The sequence below is a fragment of the Aquarana catesbeiana genome, linkage group LG02 (genome assembly GCF_042186555.1).
Source record: "Aquarana catesbeiana isolate 2022-GZ linkage group LG02, ASM4218655v1, whole genome shotgun sequence".
In the NCBI taxonomy this organism is placed as follows: Eukaryota; Metazoa; Chordata; class Amphibia; order Anura; family Ranidae; genus Aquarana; species Aquarana catesbeiana.
Genome location: NC_133325.1, coordinates 668327596 through 668340144, shown reverse-complemented (window position 1 = coordinate 668340144; position 12549 = coordinate 668327596). Strand labels below are relative to the sequence as shown.

Genomic DNA, 12549 nt, shown 5'->3' with positions numbered 1-12549 from the left:
AACCTGCCAAATTTTATGTACGATTATTGCTAGTGGCTGTTACAGCCACTAGCAATAATCGCTGTGTTCTTCCTGCGAGGGCGGCTTTTCCCGGAATCCGAATACAGATAAGGACTTCTGATATTACTCTTACTTACCTGATTTGCATTATTATTATTCAGGATTTATATAGCGCTGACAGTTTACGCAGCGCTTTACAACTTGAAGGTAGACAGTACAAATACAATACACTTTAATACAGTAGGAAACAGAGGGCCCTGCTCGTTAGAGCATATTTATTTTGGATCTGTAACGCTGATTAAAGTGGTTCAAAAAGCTGGGTGTTTTTTTTCAGCGTGGCTTGGAAGCCAGCATGTAGGTGTGCCACCATAGCAAGTGGCTTGTTATGGAGAAAAAGAGGAGTGTTGACCAGGGGCCCCAGAAGAGTAGGTTTGGGGCTGCTCTATGCAAAACCATAGCACAAAGCAAGTAAGTTGTTGTGGTGTTTTTTTTTTTTTTTTTTTTTTGTTTTAATCTTAAAAAAAAATATAGGCTTTACAATCACTTCAATTGAAGCTAGAAGATCAACATATAGGTCCATTCATATTTTCAGAAGGAGGTTAGCAGTAGCAATGTTTATTTTTATAAGGCCGTACAGGATGCAGAGCCTGCATAATCACTCTCCTGGGACCCGCAGCCACCATGTACTTTAGCCCATTGAGATGAATTAGAAGATGCGGCTGTCCCAGTTATGCATCAGGGTTGTGTAAAGAACACACACGAGCGTATGCTCCTAACACAGGTAAAGGGGTTGATTTACTAAAGGAAAATATACTGTGCTCTGCAAGCACACTTGCTCCAGAGCTTCGTAAATGAGGTAAAGCTTCACTTTGCAAAGAATACTCAATCACAGCATTTTTGCTTGTACGTGATTTGGATGATAGAAACCAGCAGAGCTTCCCCTCATTTCAGAGCTTTCTCTCATTTCAGAGCTTTCTCTCTAGAGCAAATACACCTTGAAGTGCACAGTATATTTGGCTTTAGCAAATCGACCTCCTCCCTGTGTGTTTGAGGCATGTGTCAATGCGGGTGCTTTGCGCAACCCTCAGTGCATAATCGCGTACAGCCATTTCTTCTCTAATTGTGGCTTATGCGGCAGCGGGTCTCAGGAGGTCTGTGCTGTCCGTGTGTATGAAGCCTAAAAGGTTTATATTCTTGCGCTCTTGCTTACATATGCTCCAACAGGCTACATTTCCTAGCTAAGTACTGGATTAATTTAACACGTTTTACAGCTTTCAGTATATTCAGCACTTTTATGATTTATGGTTTTAATGCTTCTTACCTAATTTTAGGTCAGCGATAATTACAAGGTGTTCTGTCTTCTACCTAAGCTGCGACGATTGAATAATAAAGATATAACATCTCTGGCTAATCATGTCCGGTTTGTCAACCACAGAGAATTAAGCTCCAGGGTAAGTGTACTGCTCCTAGAAAACATCAGCTAGCAATAGACAGATGAGCATAGAAAAGATCATTCACTTTAGACTTATGCCGCGTACACACGATCGGACATTCCGACAACAAAATCCTGGATTTATTTCCGACGGATGTTGGCTCAGACTTGTCTTGCATACACGCGGTCGCACAAATGTTGTCGGAAATTCCGAACGTCAAGAACGCGGTGACGTACAACACGTATGACGAGCCGAGAAAAATGAAGTTAAATAGCCGGTGCGGCTCTTCTGCTTGACTCCGAGCATGCATGGAATTTTGTGTGTTGGAGCTGTGTACTCAGAATTTCCGACAACGAATTTTGTTGTCGGAAAATTTGAGAACCAGCTCTCAAATTTTTGTTGTCGGTAATTCCGACAACAAATGTCTGATGGAGCCTACACACGGTTGGAATTTCCGACAACAAGCTCACATCGAACATTTGTTGTCGGAAATTCCGACCGTGTGTACGTAGCATCAGAATATACACCTATGTTTGAAGCTGAATTCCAACTTTCTTTTCACGAGAACTGAATGGAATGATCAATCCCAGCATGGATCAAAGCTCTGTACCATGTTACTCTGTTGTCTGCAGATCCCCTGGTATTCTGGTTCTAGTTGTGGCTTTGCATCATGTGACACTCTATATCCTGCTGATAGACTGTCTTGCTTCCACAGCCAATTCCTGCAGCAGCTAGAGTCTATAACACTCCCCTTTTATAATGTAACTTCCTTCCTTACTTCTCTGGTGGGTGGGATTGAAAACATCAGGTTGCTTCTAATTGGCATTCGATCCCGCCCTGTAACCCCTTACAGGAAGTGTCCCGCCTCACAGATCACAACATTATTCAGGAAGGAAACTCCTTCATACACAGTCTGTTCTGAAAGCTAGCTGTGCTGCTGCTGGACAGGATTGACTGAATCACAATCAAAATTCAGTCCTGACCAGTATGAACAAGGAGAGTCCCACCCCTCAGATCCCACCCTCCCAGAGCCCTGCTCTATATGAAGTGATTCATTTACATATGAAGGAAACACCTTTTATAGTAGCCTCCCATAGCCCTTCCTCTGTAGTCTTGCAGTCTTTGGCACGCTGCAAGACCGGAATGACACAGAAGGACGTATGACACATTTACACCTTTCACCCTCCACATTGAAGGCCCAAAAAACATCCACAGTAACCCTATTATTCGCCCACATCAACTCTCAGTACTGCTACAAGTGACTCCTACAGTATAGCCTGCCCCAAAGCTACTAAGGCTCAAAGGATCATGGGATATGTATCAGGACTGGAAAAGGAAAGAAAACAGGAACTTAGGCATTCAACCAGGAGGAGTGACATCAGACACAGAAACCTGCTATAAACTTACAGCAAGGTTGTGATTCATTTACATGCACAATGCATGCGTTATTTTGGGGAGGAAAAACTGAAGTTCTTCTTTAAATATTCATGCTGAATTTTAATCTGCCTTTCCCAATTCCTCTTTTCTCCTCCTAATACATTATGTTAGCCCTAGTGAGGCCATCATTAGGTCTCTGTGCTTCTCAATGCTATGCTAGCAGGCTAAAAGGGGGTAAGGGCAGGGAATGAGGTGGGCTGGGAATAGTAATGCTGTGAGGAAAGATGTAGATGATGCTGGACATCTTCCTGTCAGAAAATAATGCAGGCTCTTTCTGACTCACTGGAGAGTGAGCAGTTTCAGTACTCTGCACAAGACTGAAAAGGAAGCCTGGAATTCGACTGTAACCTTCCTTTTTTTTTTTTTTTTTTTTATAATTCATATAAAACGCTGTCATGCTACAGAGATGCAGCAGCTGATTATTTTATTTGTAAGGCTATGTTTCTTCATGTTGTCTCTTAGGTCGAAGCCTACTGGGAGAAGAGCTACAAGGAGAAGTTGCCTGATAAGCCCACCACAGCCATGATTAAATCTGTCAGTAAGGAGTTTCTGAAGACAGTGGTAAATCATGTGAAGTATGGTCCCAACTCTCTTAAAGACTTTACCAAGTGGAAAGTAAGACTTAATAGAGTGTTGATTGCTAATGTTCATCCTAAAATACATTTTATAAAGAGAAAAGTTACAATCTGTTGTTTTTGGCTTCAATCATTAAGAATTTTTTCTTTTTTTTTTTTTCTTTTTTTCTTTTTTCTTTTTTTATTTTGTCCATCAAGCTGTTTTATATGTTAGCTCTTTGCCTGCCTATCTAGTGAAGAACATACAGCTGACATAAAAGCACTGTGCACTCTGCTGGACTTTTGATATTTTTCCGTTTGTTTCATCCAGTATTCTTTTTTACTTGTCAAACAGGTGAATATAATTGCAGAAGAATTAATTTCTTCATTGTTATGTAATAAGAAAAAGGATGCTGAGCCACAACCTGAACCAGTATCTGCAAATGATGATACAGAGGTATGCACAAGCCAGCTATTTTTTTTTCTTGAAGTTTTAAAATACCATACATTCCCTTTTAATTATGATTGAAATTTTGTGTTTTCTTTTCTAAAGATCCTGATAACGCCTGGTAAGAAAAAGCGTACTGGTGAATTAGACGTTGCATTAGGAACTCCTACAAAGCGCCTCCGGACAAATGATGTGCTCTCACTTGCTTTAACACCTAGAAGGTCTTCTAAAAATCAGGAAAGCCCACACAGATCTTCACCATCCAGAAATAAACCAAATATTACACTTTCTCCATTTAAGAATAAACCAAATGTTACACCTGTTAAGGAACCTGCTAAGCGTGGCTTGTCAACACCTCAAAAAGTCAATCTAAGGAGCACACCATCACAAAAAGGACCCGATGAGAAGAGATCAGTAGACAGTGGGAGACAGAAGAGGGAACTAAAAAAAGTAAGTGTTGGATTTTTTGTCATTGTGTCTCTGTAAGACACAGTACCTGTCACTTCCAGACTGGGATGAAGCTATTATGATGGCTGATTCTGCATATCGGTTCCTTGTTTTGAAAGGCACCTGTATGGGTTTGTGGGCTTCATTTGCAGCCCTCATCCACTATGAGTTCCATGTTAGCTAGACTCTGGACTCAATAAAACATTGTAATTTGGTTTTTGAACAAATTTACAGCTACAAATGGATAATGTCCTATATAGAGTGTATAGAGGACTTAAGTCAATAATGCTATTTCAGAGAAGCCAGGTCTCATTTAGGTCTCATTTTCATATAAAACAGCGTACAAGCTTTTGTCAAGTTTTCAGCAAGCTTTAGGCAGCTTTGTTGAGGTCTTTCAAGGAAACTTCAGTTCCAGTATGCAGATGTTAAACATAGATCTTTTAACAAGTTTTACTGTAGGTAGTAGTGAAGCCTGTTATGTTAACAGCCTATTTAAAGTTACAGTCAACCTTTATTGCAGACAGTTTCAACCTGCCCAATATATGCAACCCAGAGAGAAAGGTGATAGCCACCAAGTAGATCCGCTCTGACCGGGTTGGTATTGAGGCTTGTAAAAAACTGATTCAGACCTGCCTTTAAATAGAAAGACCTATGAGGCTTGTGGTTGTCCCCAAAATTTTTACAAAAAATGGTTTTGGTGGGTGGATTCAGAAGAGACCCTGGACACCAATTAAGTTATGCATAGTGGATCGGGTCACATGTCCGGCAGTTGACCCTTAGGTAGAGGGAGAGAAGATGGTACTTGCTTTTACTTTATACTTTGATGTATGGTTCACTGGGCTTACTTGACTGGGGACATGTAATGCGGGGGATCTCTCCTCTTCCATTTCATGCAAGAAATCAAATTTAGAATACTGCATAGTTTGTTTTGCTTGTATTGTATGTTCTACATATGGATGTCATACAACTAAGAACGCTACAGAACGTTCACGTGTATTTTAAGCAGCTAGATTTAATCTGGTTGGGAGTGGGGAGCGGTTTTAGGTGAGATACCCCTGACCTCTCCCCTTTGAGACAGGGAAAGGGACTGAGGACACAGATTCCCCAGTCCCTTTTCTCAGCAGCCTCAGCTGCACTGAAGATGAATGGACAGGAGACAGCGGCTCCTGTTCATTCATTAACTGAAGCATCATAAACATTTGTTTATGATGCTCGGTTATGAATGGACAGAGTCAGTGATCACTAACTTTGTGCATTCGGAAAAGGAAGGAGCCGGTAAATGACAGATTTACCAACTCCTTCCTCTACTGTCCATCCTGCCAGATCCAGGACGAGGGGGTTCCGGAGGAGGACCCGGGGAGGACATTGGGGATGATCGGTGCAGCGGTGGGAGCAATTACAAGCACTGATCTCCCTGACAGCCGCGGGAGGGAGAGGGGGAGAAGCGGCTGTCAGAAAAGCTATACAGGGAGATCGGTGCTTGTAACTGCCCCCAGCGCTGCACCGATCATCTGTGAGGCTGCAGACGACAATAGGCAAAATATATATTTTTCGTTTTAAGTCATGGAACTTGTACAAGCATAGACTGAGCAATAAATGTCCTGTCTAACTACTCTGGTGTACAGTATCACATTTCCCCAATTGAAGGAACTGGTACTAAAAGGAAAAAAAAAAACTCCTGTGTATTGATCAAGTCTTTGTAGTATGTTCGGAATTCATTGCTGTGCAATGTTCACCTCTACTTGCCGTAGTTATTGGTACATCTTTCTAAAGGAGTCTTTTAAGCACGTGTCCACTTTGTGCTGGAATGTATAAAAACATTGTGTAACATCAGTTCATTGACTTTTGCATATCCCTTTTCTCAGAAAGGATTTGATGTGGAGCCACTTCATTTTCTTCAGTGTCACAGTAAAAATAACAACAGCGATGATTTCCGCACCCAGCTGTGGTCCTGTGCTTTTGAGCCTGCTCTGGATTCTCTGTCAAGTAAAGGTAAGGAAGAAATGTAGCTGTAAAGTTTTGAGGCCTCATGGCACATAGGTGCCTGGGGTTGTAGAATGCATACAGCTGCCTATAGAAATCAATAGCAGAATGCGGCCATACACGAGTACACGCACAGACAGTCTGCGTCGATGGGGCTACATCTGTACATGCGAGTATGCAAGTACCAGCATATACCCACCCCACGTACAGCTGCAGCCTGTAATTGTTTTCTGTGGGTAGCTATATCAAACCGCCCCAATGATACTTCTGCATGAGGTTTAAAGCGTAGTCAATCAAAATATTATATTATAAAAAAATGCGTGCAAGTAATGCATACAATAATAGTATTCAGCTGATTCCTTTTTTCAATTGTACTTATTTTTTTTTGTTTGAATACATGATGGGGGACACAGATCTCAGGGTATAAGCCATGCTCTTAGCAGGGTGAACCCTAAACAAAAAACCAAAAGAGCATTGCTTCTTAATTTTTGTGTCTTTTTTTTTTTTCTGTTTTGTCAAAATTGTGTATTTTTCTTCACATGCAGACCAAGCTACAGGGATTGCAGTAACCATAAGGGACCTTTTCACATGGCTGTCATCCGTTCAGCCACGTTTTTTTTGCTAGGAAAAATGTATTACACATTCACTTTACATCAGTTTGCACTTCAGTTCAGTTTACATCTGTAAATTTGGTCTCTATCTACCAGAGGTGATAGTTCATTAGTGAGTTGCAGCAATATATCTTTCTTTTGGGAAACCAAAAAAATATTTAAACAATTGGCATAATAAGAATAAAAGGTAACTGTTATAAACACCATTGGCAGTGTTCTAAAGTGTTCCAATACTTGTTTTTGTCACTTTTGTTGGTGAGCTTTGCCTTCATGGAAATGTTTAGAAAAATCAAAGCAATTCATATACTAAATACTATCACTACTCGTAGTAATCTCATATAGTAGAATACAATATTTTTCATGGTAGTACTCCTTTTTGTAACTGGTGTTTTCACCTTACAAAGCTGATCTGTGATGAATTCTCTACCCTTTCAGTTATTGCAACATGTGGTGGAGAGTCAGTTTGTGTTAGCGACTGTGAGACTGGAAAGGTTCTAAAGAAGTACAAAGTTCCAGGAGAGGTAAGTGTGAGCCTGGATTTCTTGCCACAGGTAACTAAACTTTAGATACAACATTAAAGTAAATAAAAAAATTAATCAAAATAATAAGCATGTAATACTTATCTTCTCTGTGAAATAGAATTTTCTTTCTTTCTTTCTTTCTTTCTTTCTTTCTTTCTTTCTTTCTTTCTTTCTTTCTTTCTTTCTTTCTTTCTTTCTTTCTTTCTTTCTTTCTTTCTTTCTTTCTTTCTTTCTTTCTTTCTTTCTTTCTTTCTTTCTTTCTTTCTTTCTTTCTTTCTTTCTTTCTTTCTTTCTTTCTTTTCTTGTGTGCATCAAAGGAGAAGTATGACCAAACTGTTTTGGCTGTACTTTTTCTCCTGGGTCACAGGAGTGCACTCTGGGTGCAGAAGTTCTGGATTCAGCCAACAGTGGCTGATGTCACAGAGCCGGGTCAGGATCTGCCCAGATGCCTGATCAGCAGCTGGCTCAGCCTCTCAGTGCACCACTGGAAGCCTGAGTCAACTGCTCCTGCCCCTCCATAACCCAGTGCTCCAGTGAGTGCTGGAGGGGCAGAGCAGAGAATCTGTAAGTGACAATCGTCACTCTCTGCTCAATGAGAACTGAGCGATTAGCGGCTATTTGATCGCTCAGTTCTCGGTCTTAGATCCACCAGGGGACAGCTGCAGCATTGGACCAAAGCTTCAGCCACATAGGTGTGTATGCAGGTTTTCTTTTTTGTTTTAAATCCCATACTTCGATTTTTAAGGCCAGCAAAAAGTTAAATTGCGTTATCTATTCCCCTAAGTGTCTATGGAGAGCTGCTTCCTTTCAATGTATGATTTGTTAAAACATAGAGATATTTAAAAAAATCACAGCATAGTTCCTTTCATCCTCAAATTAAAAACTTAATAACACAACATTTATTGAGGAAGTAGGGAGGCTGATATTGCTTTCATTACCTTTTTGAGAAGTACAAGATCAAGATCCCTGGCTGTCATGCTGATCCAGGTACTTCAGTACTTTCTGAATCGCTGATGCAAAGTTGTATACAGGTTATAAGTTCTCACTTGGATGATCTGTGTTGTTCTGGGTCAATTAAAGTAGAATTCCTGCCTATAACTAACTAACCTTAAAAATGTCCACTCTCTCTCCTCTACCTATTCTTACCTATTTCAGCTCGCTACAGTCAAGTCACTTGATCCAGCTCCCCTGTGCCAGTAAGCGGCGGCTGAATGGTAGAGGAGGGGGACCAACAACAGCTGAGATATGGGAGCCTATGGGTGACTTCACCACTTCCAGAAGTCCCAGCTGTTGTTGCTCTCCCCTGCAGCCACCCCTGACTGACACGGGATCAGAGTGAGCTGAAAACAGGAAAGTATAAACTTACTTTTTTTTTTTTTTTTTTTAACACAGGGGTCAACCTAGGTAGCAGAAGGAACTTTTTTTTTTTTTTTTTAGTTCGTTTTAGGCTGAAATTCTGCTCTAAACCCAGACAACTGGCATGGTCACATGGTGGTCAGCAATGGCATTTTATAATTCTCTCTTTACAGGATTCTTTAAGGCTACTTTCACACCGCTCCGTTGCAAAAATGTGGTAAAAAATGCATATGTGGGTTTTTTTCGCATTTTTACTGTGTTCCTGTCGCATTTCCAAACACGTGACTCCAAAAAGGTTTTGCGTGAACCAAAAATGCAGCATGCAAGACTTTTAAAAATGCAACTGACCCGCAACTGACTAGTGTTTAGAGTTTAATAGGATTTGATGGTCATACATTTTTCTTCCGCTTTTGGTAAGGCAAAAAAGGAAGAAAAGCTGATCAGTGAGAAAGCAGCTTTAACGTATTTGTCTTCAGCAGATGTACTAATCATTGAATTGTTGTGGAATAGCTGAAATTGTAAAATAATTTTTAAAGTGTGAGTTGAAATACTTTCAGTACTGACTATATTATTCAGTTCAGATATTATGCTTCCAGTTTGTTTCTAACAGAATTAAAAATCTTCCATTTTAGGAATTCTTTGCACTGGCCTGGACGACCCTAACTATGATAAGCAATGAGGGACAGAAGAGAAAAGTCAATGTCTTGGCAGCTGGTGGAAGATATGGAGTAGTCAGACTGATGCATCCCAAAGTTAACATGTGCTATGGAGAAATAAAAGCTCATAAAAAAGCCATCTCAATCATGTGTTTCAGCCCAGCACATGACACATTTCTCTTCAGTAAGTGCTTCTAAACTGTAAAATCATATCTGCATGGAAATGAAGCCTTTGTCATTAATTTTTATCGCGCTGTCTCTCTGCCCGGGGTTCTCGGCTCTTGATTGGATAGATTGATAGCGCAGCCATTGGCTCCCACTGCTGTCAATCAAATCCAATGGTGGGGCCAAGTCATACATTCGGCGATTATAGATGGCGAATGCTGGACTCGGGAGCGCGCCCGCAAGGTGACCCCCTCAGGAGAGCGCTTCTCCTAGGGGGTTATCTGAAGTGGGGAAGAGCCGCTGGGAGACCCCAGAAGAGGATGTTCGGGGCCACTCTGTGCAAAATGAGCTGCACAGTGGAGGTAAGTATGATATGTTTGTTTTTTCAGTAAACAATGCTGTGGGAGGTTGGCAACCCTGCTCTATCTACTGAGGTTTTAGCATATGACAACTAAATTACAGAGGTCTGAGCTCCACAGGGATGGATTTAAAGGCACCATTAGTTATCTGTGCTCATCTGATCATAACCTTCCCCAGCAAGAATACTGGTTATGTATTTCATAGTTTTAAAGGGGAAACTCTAATGTATTGGGTTACTAGTTTGTTTTTTTTTTGGAGATATATATGTATGTGTGTGTGTGTGTGTGTGTGTGTGTGTGTGTGTGTGTGTGTGTGTGTGTGTGTATATATATATATATATATATATATATATTACATTTTTTTTTTTTTTTTTGGCCAACTGATTAGGTCTCATAATATTCTGCAAAATTAGAATTAAATAATCCTTCCCTTTTTTTTTTTTTTTTTTTTTTTTATGAAAGCTGGATCCTATGACAAGAGAATCATATTATGGGATATAGGGGTTCCAGACTATGAGTACAACTTTAGAGCAAGGTAAGCTACACAAGTAATCCCTATTTTTAACTGTTTATTATCAGCATCAAGAAATGTTGCCATATGAGGCACTGCTGTGATCTAAAAAAGCCACATAACACTTTAGAATAAAATTACAATTCTTTTTGTGAAAGAAATTTGCAATAAAGTGTGAATTTCCTGAGGTCCAGGGGTTTGAAAGCTTCAGTCTCCTGCCAGAGTGATTCTGATTGGCCACGTGCTGGCATGTGACCACTTTGACCAATGAAAATCGCTCTGATCTGACCCCATGTCTTGAAGGGGAAGAAGATTTGGGCTTTCAAATCCTTGGACTGCTGCATGAGCAGTGAAAGCGAATCATCCACGAGGTAAGTGCAGCCAGGACCAGGGGGGTGGGGAGGGTCTATGGTGTTAGTTCACCTTTTCATTTTTTGTGAAAAAGGTGAAATGACACTTATGTTTAAGCTTCTACCTCTTGGGAAATGTGTAGATGTTTGTGACCATTGCTCCATCCCAGAATGTTACAGATCAGATGAAGCAATGAATTAGTTTAGTGTTTTGTACGTAGAATATATGGGCACAGGGGATGGGCACAGATACAAACGTTTTATAGGGTGTCAAGTATAGAACTGTAAATTAGCTAATCTCCTGTTGGAAAAGTAGGCTTAAAGTGGATGTAAACCCGATTTCTAATAAATTTGAGCTGGGTACATATAGACAGACAACACCAGAAACCTTAAGAGACATAGCGGAGCGCTGGAGCGAGTGTGGCATAAAACCAACTCCCAGCATGCATTCACCCAATATAAATCTGCCTTCTTAAAATACTATTCCTCCCTCCATGCTGCCAAACAAACCTACTTTGTCACCCTCAATAATACTCTGTTCTCCAGTCGTCATCGTCTCCTCTCTACTTTCTCCACCACCAACTCCACCCAGTAACTCGCTCACGAGATTGCCAATCACTTCAAAAACAAGATTGATGCAATTTGTGGGGACAGCTCCACTGTACAGACCTCTAACCCACTTAACATACCCTGTACTAATCCACTCTCGACACTGTCCTCTTTTGACCTTGCTACTACTGAAGAGGTCTCTAAAGTTTTCTCAGAAACCCGCTTTACCACCTGTCCCCTGGATCCCGTTCCCTCACATCTACTACAGTCACCCTCTTCTATCTTATGTTCCCTCATTCACATCTTTAATCTCTCCCTCTCTACTGGCACCTTCCCCTCCCCTCTAAAACATCCCCATGCTTAAAAATCCCTCAACTTAAGACCCATCTCCTTGCTCCCATTTGCGTCAACTTTTAGAGCGCTTAGTCTACAGCCGACTTGGCTCCTACCTCACTGACAACAACCTTCTTGACCCCTTATAGTATGGCTTCTGCTTGCTATACTCCACTGAAACTGCCCTACTGAAATTCATTAATGACCGACTAACGGCTAAAACCAATGGCCACTACTCCATATTCATACTACTCGACCTCTCTGCAGCCTTTGATACTGTTGACCATCCCCTCCTCCTTCAAAAAACTCCACTCTCTTGGCCTTCAAGACTCTGCTCTCTCCTGGCTCTCCTCCTATCACAGCGCTCCTTCAGTGTGACCTATGACTCTGTTTCCTCCTCTCCACTTCCTCTTTCTGTAGGGGTACCTCAAGGTTATGTCCTTGGACCCCTTCTCTGCTCCATTTAGACCTCCTCCCTTGGTCTGTTAATAAACTCCCATGGCTTCCAGTACCACCTCTATGCTGACAACACACAAATCTATCTCTCTACTCCTCACCTCACTTCTTCTTCAGTCTCCTCTCGCATTACTAACTGACATATCTACATGGATGTCACACCACTTCCTCAAACTCAGTTGTTCTAAAACTGAGCTCATAATATTTCCTCCAGCCCGTGCCCCTCCCCCTGACTTCTCCATCAAGATCAATAATACAACCATCAGTCCCTCCCCTCATGCCAAGGTACTAGGTGTAATCCTAGACTCTGACCTGTCCTTTCAGCCCGAGATCCAATCACTGTCCAAATCGTCCAGACCCTCTTGTTTTGAATTGTACTG

General features: G+C 41.2%; 1 protein-coding gene across 2 annotated transcripts in view; it reads left to right on the top strand.

Moving 5' to 3' along the window:
• Positions 1–12549, top strand: part of LRWD1 (leucine rich repeats and WD repeat domain containing 1) — a 44772-nt gene that overhangs the window by 11573 nt on the left and 20650 nt on the right. For both annotated transcript variants that reach the window (XM_073616655.1, XM_073616654.1), the window contains 8 exons: positions 1332–1451; positions 3333–3485; positions 3780–3881; positions 3978–4322; positions 6185–6311; positions 7349–7434; positions 9423–9630; positions 10433–10505. In XM_073616655.1, the coding sequence (XP_073472756.1) occupies positions 1332–1451; positions 3333–3485; positions 3780–3881; positions 3978–4322; positions 6185–6311; positions 7349–7434; positions 9423–9630; positions 10433–10505 (1214 nt within the window). The remainder of the gene's footprint in view (positions 1–1331; positions 1452–3332; positions 3486–3779; positions 3882–3977; positions 4323–6184; positions 6312–7348; positions 7435–9422; positions 9631–10432; positions 10506–12549) is intronic.